We start from the raw sequence: 10,243 nt of genomic DNA, 5'->3' as shown, positions 1-10,243 counted from the left end.
GGTAGTGTGGACGGGTGAAGCCTGTGTGGGGGTAGTGTGGACGGGTTCTGCAGAAAGCTCAGTAGTTTGTTTGCTGAGAGATGTCGAGCCGTGAAGGTGTGCCTCGTATTGGCTGACGACGGGAGAGTGACTGAAAAGGTGATCATCCTCCATAGGCTTGGGAGACTAGGACAAGTATAGGAACCCAATCAGATTATATAGAAAGAGCGCAACGTTACGTAATGCAAAAATAGAACATAACAAAAACAAAGAAATGTTACCGTCTGGTGAGATAAATCAGCAGTAGTTGGTTCGGTTGGCTCAGTCTGACATCCTCTGTGTGCTTGGCGGCCTCTCTTTGAAAGATCAAGGAGAGTGTGGAACGCAGAGCGCTTGAGGCAAGTTGGAGTCTTCTTGCGCTTAAGTAGTTTGCGCAGCAGCTTTGACTCATTCTTAAGTTCTGAGACTTGATCTGAAAGCTTGGTCGTTTGCTCTGAGATTGCAGACAGGAGCTCCAGTATTTTGTCGTTTGAGGTGCTGGAAGAAGCCGCAGACTGAAAGTAGCTGCTGATGCATCTCTGCTTACGGGTCGTGCAATTTTTCTTTGATGTCTTCCTCGGTTTGAGAGCATTTTTTTGGAGGGGGGTTCGACTTGGCAGCTTTTTTGCGAGGTGCTTTCGACTTGCGAGATTTTTCCTGAAGGATAGGTTCATCTTCATCGGTAGCTGGGGTGGTGATGGGCTGAGATGTGTCTCCACCATGCCAAAGGTGCTTCTCAAAGTGATAATTGTCAGCTATAAGCTGCTCCATGTATGACACCCGGACATCGTTGGAGACATCAGGCCAAACTCCCCATCCAGGTTGTGGTTAGCTATGTATTGGTATCAACGATGTCACTTGAAGCTGGAGTTTACCACAAATTCATTACACAAATGCTAAAGTTTCAGAACATCACAGCGAGACAAAAAAACAAGTGTGCAGTTGTAGTAAAACTTACATCAGGGTCAGCTTCCACGCTTAGAATATCATTAATGCTGGGCACTGGGTAAAGAGGAAGGTGAGGCACGACGAGGTCCATGATTGAATGAGAATCAAACGAGATTGGGATCGTAGACAGCAAATTTGGGGCCGTCTGGTATGCAAGCAGTTGTAGTGCAAGGGGGGATCCCTTAAGCATAAGTGTTTCCTGCTCGAGGAGCTCAACAAGTTTCCCGGTTGGGTCTTCGCATTTCAGAGGGACGAACTTTGGAGGTTTCATGCAAGTAATAGTCTTGAGAAAAGACTCCCTACCCCAAGGGTGTAAGCAGAAAGCGTTGACGTCTTTGACCATTCTAACGTACTTCAGAGTAGGGCGTGGCGTTTATTGATGAGCAATAAGGACACCGTCGACAATTATTATCAAAGCAAGGCGTAGCTTCTGCGGCCCGGGCATGTGTTTGTCTGTCTCTAGCTTGCGACGTAAATCAGCAATGGTGGTGAATCTCTTCTTTCCAATCAGCTCAATCCAGTAAGGATCTTTGTGAGCTTGAGACTGGTCTTCTTTATCGGTGGTGTATCCAACAGGGAAAGCTCCACAAGGTAAACCTGTAATGGTGCCGAACTCTTGGAGGCCGAACTTGATTGGATCGCTTCCAAAAACAGACCAGAGTGTGTGTTTGTCTTCAACAACCAGTTGTCTGGTCAACATAGCGTGTATCAATTTCCACGAAACCGGACACTGACGTGCTGGGAGGTCAAATAACTTCCCGAAGCAAGATCTCCTAATATAGTCGAGCTCTTCGGTGTCTCGAAGAGTATGACGGATGAAAGCTAGCAGGTCTGGCTTCGAGTAAATGTTGAGCCGTCCACTAGGGAACCGGTCGGTGGCGAATAGCCTCGGTGGGAGGCGGTGGTCCGGTTGGTTATTACCTGAGACAAAGTGAAACAAACAGAATTTAGTTTTGACGGATCTAAACGGTGAAATCGAGTTTCTGGGTTTGAATCGATAAACCAAATCGAGTTTCTGGGTTGTTAGGTTTGAATTGGTGTTTCTGGGTTTGAAGAACCCGAAATCAAGCGTATGTAACATGCAATGAAAACGTTTTGTACTGGATCTGGACATAGAAAGTGTAGATTAGGAAGAAACAAACCTTGCATGTTTTGAATTGGGAGGAAAGAAGAGTGAAGTCGCCGGAATCCTCGCTGGAATCTCCCCATGGTGAGGAGAGAGTTCCTCGAATTAGAGAGAATAACGACTGAGAGCAGAGGAGTCGCCGGAATCGCCGCACGGTTTGGAGAGAGTGCCTTACTAGGTTCTCGAATTAGGGTTGTGAGTTTGAAAATCAAAATGTGGTTTCTGGTATAGTAAGCAAACCGAACAGTTTGGTTTTTTCCTATTTTCTATTGTATAAGGGCAGAGAAGACATTGACTAGCTAGAAAGGGTGTCACATGTGAGAAGTGTCTTGGGATGTAAATTCAAAGTCATAAAATGTCTTAGAAAGTAAAAAATTCTGAGAAAAACCACATTTGAAACCATGAAGTTGGTAAAAATTTACATTTTAAATCTTCATGTTTGACATCTATGATCTAACATTCTAAACAACGAAACTAATTTTAGTAATATATTAAACATTGAAATTAGCTTACTTAATCGTCAAGTAAAAGTTACAACTGGTACTGTTCATTTGCGGTAAAATAGGAGATGTGGTAGTTACTTTTTAAAAAAATAATTGTTTCATTATTTTAATAAATAAAACAGTATAACAAATAAAAGTTATATAAACTTTTGAAAAAACTTGAAACAATTAGATAAAATTCAGGAAAATCAAAAATAAATTGAGGAAAATAAAAGAAAAATAAATAATATTTTTATAAAATTTCAAAATAGAATTAAAAATATTCAAAAATAGTGAGTTTTTGTTTATCTCCCTGATGTGTATGTTTTAGTGAATAAAATCATCCAGTATGTCTTTTCAAAAGAATCTTGAATAATTGCGATCCTTTTCTATCAATAAAAACACGAGAGTGAATTCGGAACAAGCTAAAATGTGTGTTTTTCTTATTAAAATACTTAAAATTTACAAAGAGATGTAACTGAAAAAAACATATGGACGCCAGTATATAAATGAAAAATAAAATATGAAACTACAAAATTCATAGTCTAGGTTTGTGTGAGTAAAGCTTATAATTTAACCACCACAATTTAAGATTCAAGTGTAAATATTATGACATGGTATTATTTTTATTTTCGTGACGCCAATATATAAGTGTGCAACTTATTTTTATTTTCGTAAAACTACCTTTAATAACAAAGTGTATAGAGTAGAAAAAACTATAACTCATACTCCAAATTTGCTAAAAACGAAACAACAATAATAAAACAAACTGTTTTGAACTTTGTCAAAAATACAGTCAACAATAATTTATAAAAGAAGAATACAAACTCAAATTAAAAACTTATATACAGTAGTAGTAAAAAGTAAAAATTCAACAAATTTAAAACATACAATCCGTGAGTCCGGAAAAAAAACTAGCTAATATAAACATTAAAAATGGATGAGATGGATATAACAGTAGTCACAGGTCTCATGACAAAAACAAATCGATGCATTCGTGAAACCATGTGGAATCATGTAATATTGAATAATTTCTAGCATTTGTTTTTTGAGTTAATTAATTTATAATGTACATATTATACATTACACACAGAATATTATATCCAACTAGTTTAGTTCCGCTCATTGTGCGGAATGAACATTATATTTACTATTTTTATGTATTATATGTTCGTTTACATATTTATGAAATAATAAATACATATTGAATAATTAAAAATTAGTAACTGTTACATATATAATTAAATTGGTGCGAACACATAAATAAATTTTATTAATCCAAACAATCACTTTTTTATTTAATATAGTATATAATTGTCGACAAAAATATATATATATATATGGTATATAATTAAATTTAAATGACATTAAAATATATATAGTGTATCTTTAATATTAATATATATTAAATGATACTTTCAACTCATATAGTTTTTGATAATTCGTATATTTTTATAACAAAAACATTAAATCATTGATAACAAAATTTCACTGTGTGATTAATAGTTATAGTAATTTTTAATTTTTTAAAAAATTCAAGGCTAACTTTAAAATTTTAATATTAAGTTGTCAATATTTCTTCAAAGCTTTTACCAAAAAAAAATTGTTCAAAGCAAATTTTGAAATTAAAATATTTATGTATTTTATATGGTATATAGTTTAATTTAAAAGATATTAATATATATATATATATATATATATACATATATATATATATATATATATCTTTTACACTTAATAGTTATTAAATGATACTTCTTACTTATATGATTTTGTAATCATTTTTATTTTATCATAACAAAAAATTAAATCATGGATCAAAAAATTTGAATATGAGATTCTTAACAGTTTTACTAATTTACATTCATTTTTAAAAATTAAAATATAACATATACAAAAAATTTGAATGTGAGATTTATAAAATTTTAAAAAAATTATTTATTTTATTAATTCAAAATTAAACAAATATGATAGAGAATATATTTTAGCCATATTAGAAAATCTTAATTATTCAAAATCATTAATTTTCATATATAATTTAGCCATATTAGAAAATTATGTAGTTTTTATTTAAAAAAGAATGAAAAAACATTAATTATGAATTTATAGTTAGTTTAATAAAAGTTTATTATATATTTAGATGAATTATTTCTGTAAGTATTCTAAGAAGGAGAATCAACGGCATTGATTTGGGCTATGCAAGCTACATTTTCCTTGGGTTACAAGAAAGTTATTTTTGAAGGAGATAATATCCATGTGAATAAATGCATCCAGGGTCAAGCTTACAACTTACGCTTTACTCAATTTATTCATACCATCGTAGCTTGGAAGAATCATTTTGAAGCAATTCAATTTGTTTATAGGAATCGAGCCTCAAACTCATGTGCTGATCTATTAGCTAGGAAATCAATTAATTCTGAAAATCTATGGAGTGTTCCATGCTTGTCCGAGATTTTTAATCTCCAATGTAATGACAGATCAATCAATATAAACCATTTTAGTCGGGAAAAAAAAAAGAAAAAAAAAAAGACTTACCGCCGTGATTGACATAGCTAACATACGAATGTTGTTCTTATATTTGAACCTAGATTATGATAAAACAATGACATTAGTGCAAATCATTCGCATACAAATATTAATTATTTATAAATGGAACAAAATAATAGTTTTGCAAAACACTACATCTAAAATTACATGGGCTCAGAAATATTTCTCGTAGCCCAAACGAAGCCCAGTAAAAAACCACTCTCCTACTCCTAGCAAACCTATTGTATGTAACCACCGACCTTCCGACTTGAGGAAGACGAGTCTTCGCTGGAGAACATACTACATACTAAGGAGATGAGTCAGAGTTGTGTACGGATGGAGGAGCTGGATGTAAGTATTACTTCCTTCTTAGTAGTTGATGTTTTTCAAATTGTTATCAATGATTGTAATTTTTTTCTTTTCTGGAGATGACTTTACAAAACTTAAAGCCCTTTGTCACTGATTGATTGTTTTTCTGATGTGGCTATTGTTAGTTTTTCAACTTCCCCGAGGGGTTTCCACCAAGACGTGGTGGCTATGGCCTGATACATGTGGAATGTGGTGGAGGGCGGGCATACCCTAACAGTGCCTTGGTGAAGTTTTATGCCAAGCTCGGCCTTCATCGCTACAACTGGTTAGAGGTATAAACAAACAACAAACTAAACTAGTATGTTGCTTTTAATGTAGCTCGAAGATAGTTTTAAAGAGTTTCATTTGTTTCTAATCTGTTGTAGGGGACAAACTTTGAGCTAGATAGCTTAATGACATTCAACATTCGTAGTGCTGCATCTCCTTACTACATAACCTTGGTTGCGCGCCTTCCCTCTAGCGGTTTGCAGCAGATCTTTCAGGTTCTCGTAGAGGAAGAACGTCTTGGATATTTAGATTTGACATGCCCCATCTCTAGACCTCAAGGTAAAAGTTGCTTTGTTGATACATTAATCAATTTCACTATTTTTGCTGACTATATTTGACATATCACATAAGGACCGAGAGTTCAAAGAAGGAGTCAACTCCTTTCTTACGTCCACATTCCGAGCCGGTGTCAGCTACATACCAAGACAGATTGGTTGATTGGCCCTCGTCAATAATTCCATGGCTCTCCTATGAGATTGCTTTCAGCGACACAAAGCGTTTTTACATGGTAACATGTATTTGTTTTGCTTTAGGCGTTGTACTAAATTACTAATATATATATTTTTTTTTTTGGCAGTTGAATGAATCTGAGTTGCAATGTGATTGGATTTCTTTGTATGTGGAACTTGCAATCTGTACTTCCCATAGGAAAATCAAAGCTGTAAGTTTTATATGCTCTCTCACTTTCAGTTTGTTAGCATATCAATAATCTATTTGGTGTTAATATAAAATCTTGTTGCTGCAGCGGGATCTCTCCAAGTTTGACTTGGATATTGTCCAAGTAGCCATAGAGTCTCTAGATGATAAGGAGCCTCCAAGTCTCATGTCTAGAGCTGCTGTCATCTACATAGCATATAAAGACGTGGTCAAGTCTCTTCGGACTGGTGAGCCTTATCACTACCAAGCTGTGGTGAGACGAGTCATCAACGAAGCTACAGGAACATTGAGCATCCAAGGTGATTGCTGGATTGCAGCAGCAGCAACGGCTTTGGCGGACCGTGGCCTCCGCTCTTCCCCCACGAGTTGATTACCAACTCTATTTAAGACATTTGAAGATGCCTATCGGATAGTAGTATTTTAACTATTAATTAGTGATGCTTATGTGTTGTGTGCTTTTGGTCTCTATTTAAGACATCGGATGTAGTAGTATTTAACTAGTGATGACTATGTACTTTGTGCTTTTGGTCTCTCTATTTTAAGACATTTGAAGATGTGATAGGATGGTAGTATTGAACTAATATTAATTAGTGTGCTTATGTAGTTTTGTGCTTTTGGTCTCTTTCTTTTTCTTTATATTAACTAGATCGTTTTCTGCGCTACGCACGGATAATTACTTTAATTTCTATAATTAATTTTGTTGTGTGAATATAAAATATTACAAAAAAATTTATGTATATAAACTATGTAGTATGTAGGGTATATAATATATGAGGGGAAACATACTGTGATTTTTGTTGTTTTTGAATGTTGCATATAATTTTTTCTAATTATTTTGTAATGATTTTTTTTATTAGTTTACCCAACTACCAAAATTGTATTAGAATACAAAGACAGCTCAGATGATGTCGGAAAGTTTTTCTTAGTTGTGTTTTCTCGATTATTTTTTATGAGCTGTAGACGGGAAATGTAGCTCTAACTCATGTATTGACTTGACTCTTATTTCCTTAGAGTTTGACAAAGAAAAGTGATACTGGCAATAATTTTGATCGATTTCTAGTTTTGAAGTGTATTTTGTTTTGGTTTTGTTGATGAACTTCTTTAATTGGATGAAGCTGAATTTTCAACACTATCTTTTTGTACTGAGTTGTTTTTTTTGGTGATGTTAGTTATGTCGTGAAATAAAATTGTGTTACTGGTGTTTAAGCGACTAATAATGTTACCAAAAATTGATAAGAAAAATAGTCATAAATCATCTAGCATAATAAGTATTGTTTGTTTATTTTTTTATAAAATTTTGGGTTAATGATTGTTATGAATCATCTAGCATAATAACGATTGAGATATGTTTTAGCAGCAATTAAACAATGCTTATATGATTAATTCACTTAAATTTGGGTATTTTCAATGTAACATATTATTCAGGCTAAATAATGTAAATAATAACTTAATTAAATGATATTCAAACACGTTTTAAAATTTTCAACTCTTATGAATTATAACCTTGTAGTCCATATAATTTCGACTATTATCAACGGTTTTCACTTCACACCATAAATTAATAATTCTATTTAGAGAATTTTATTGGCAGTGGATGTTTTTGTTTTTATTTGTTGTGATGAACTAATATATTGTTTTCAAAATATTTACTTGTTGGACAACTATATTATCATTATTTTATTTTTGTGACATTAAAACAAACATGTATTATTAATTATGTAAGATGATACATATTTGAAATTTTTAATTTTGTATAGTCTTATATGTAAATATACGATGAATTAAATAATTATTAACAATATAAAATATTATGTATCTTAAGATCGTATTTTTTATATAATTTTGCATGTTAATATATATTATACTGAATTATATTGGTTTGAACATTTTTTCGTTTGAAAATAGACTATCTCCAACATTATATATATCAGCGATAATTATATTATTTTTTTGTATTGTTGTTACTTTGATGATATGTATTAATATGTGGATGCGGTCTTAGCCTGAATTACATGTCACTCAGACGTACCATTAGATTTAAGACTTTGTAAATTTCATAATTTTTTCAGTATGAGGCAAAACAAATATGGTGTTCTCTTCTAGAATTTTACTTAAGATAAACAATGTGGTTACTGGTTTATCCAGTTTACTGGGCTAGAGATTTTGTACATTTTTATGATGTATTTAAAACATATTAATGGTGTAAAACTTTTAGATTAATTCTAGAGAGATCTAAAGTGGTAAATAATTTGGAGATGTCGTCTTGTTTTAACATAGATAAAATTACCTATTACTACTGATGTCTCATTTTTTAAATATTACACGCAGGTTTTGTTATTTAAAAAAAACATTTCTATAAAATACTAATAGAACATGTTAAATTATATATATGTTTTTGCTTGATAAAGTAAATTTAATATATTTTTGAAAAATAGAACTTTATATTTATGCTTCATACAATATTAGACTGCGTGATGTAATTATACTTTATAGTTTTTGTTACCTAATATAATGTAAATGAATGCGTGAAATATATAATTCTTTTTGAACCCGGTCTTAGCTAGTTAGCATTCATTTTTTGGGAAATCATATGATTTCTAAAAATATTTTTTGCATGATTTCATCTTACTCATGATTTCTAGAGCTATATATTATATATTCTTAGATATTCTTAGCAATCATGGCTTTTTAGACATCATTGTTTGTGGAGTTCAGAGAGAACGCTTTCCAAAGTTAGTTCTTAAGCTTTAACTTACTCAACCCCTCTCCTCTATGTTTTGATTTGTAGTGAATCAAATAAGATCGTTTCCGAGTGAAAGCTATCATCGTCAATCTCTCACTCCAATATAACAGTGGATGATACTGTTAGGAAATATGCGGTCAAATTTTTGCAGTAAACCAAAATTTATGGGAGCGGGAAAGAAGCACACACACAAAATTGTTAACGGAGTTCGGCCAATGTTGCCTACGTCTCCGGACCTGCTACAGATCTTTTATTATCAACCAGAGAAATTTTACAAGCTCACAACTCACACCCCGATTCCAAATACACTCAGAAATTACTCGTAATTTCTGAAAGAAGAATTTTTATGAGAAAAAAAAAGTTTTTTTTTTCTTCTTCTTCTTCTCTTCTCTCGTTTTCTCTCTGTTTTCTTGTTTTGGGATGTCTTTCCTCTTCACCTCAGCTCTCCTTTTATAAGCATGAAGAAGGTGTTTGGTGGCTCACAATCTTTGACAAAACCAACGTCAACAATTTCAGCTCACCGTCCATGCCGACCAACACGTAAAACGTGTTTTTTTTACTTACACTTAATAGGGTCAACTTCCCTAATAGGCTCTGCTCTGACGGGTTCTTGAGACACCCCCGAGGACAAACTCGAGGAGGAGGAAGAAGAAGAAGAAGAAGAAGAAGAAGAAGAAGAAGAAGAAGAAGAAGAAGAAGAAGAAGAAGAAGAAGAAGAAGAAGAAGAAGAAGAAGAAGAAGAAGAAGAAGAAGAAGAAGAAGAAGAAGAAGAAGAAGAAGAAGAAGAAGAAGAAGAAGAAGAAGAAGAAGAAGAAGAAGAAGAAGAAGAAGAAGAAGAAGAAGAAGAAGAAGAAGAAGAAGAAGAAGAAGAAGAAGAAGAAGAAGAAGAAGAAGAAGAAGAAGAAGAAGAAGAAGAAGAAGAAGAAGAAGAAGAAGAAGAAGAAGAAGAAGAAGAAGAAGAAGAAGAAGAAGAAGAAGAAGAAGAAGAAGAAGAAGAAGAAGAAGAAGAAGAAGAAGAAGAAGAAGAAGAAGAAGAAGAAGAAGAAGAAGAAGAAGAAGAAGAAGAAGAAGAAGAAGAAGAAGAAGAAGAAGAAGAAGAAGAAGAAG

General features: G+C 33.0%; 1 protein-coding gene across 1 annotated transcript; it reads left to right on the top strand.

Annotated features, from left to right (window-relative positions):
• Positions 1-5,366: 5,366 nt before the first annotated feature.
• Positions 5,367-7,004, top strand: LOC106310696 (UPF0725 protein EMB2204-like). Its single transcript, XM_013747921.1, has 6 exons — positions 5,367-5,451; positions 5,595-5,741; positions 5,835-6,015; positions 6,087-6,244; positions 6,314-6,397; positions 6,482-7,004. Exons 1-6 carry the CDS (start codon positions 5,416-5,418, stop codon positions 6,761-6,763), a joined length of 888 nt encoding a protein of 295 aa, XP_013603375.1. The 5' UTR covers positions 5,367-5,415; the 3' UTR covers positions 6,764-7,004.
• Positions 7,005-10,243: the final 3,239 nt, after the last annotated feature.

This window comes from Brassica oleracea, chromosome C8 (assembly GCF_000695525.1).
Source record: "Brassica oleracea var. oleracea cultivar TO1000 chromosome C8, BOL, whole genome shotgun sequence".
In the NCBI taxonomy this organism is placed as follows: domain Eukaryota; kingdom Viridiplantae; phylum Streptophyta; class Magnoliopsida; order Brassicales; family Brassicaceae; genus Brassica; species Brassica oleracea.
The sequence above is the reverse complement of the archived record's forward strand: the minus strand, read 5'-3'. Positions and strand labels throughout refer to the sequence as shown.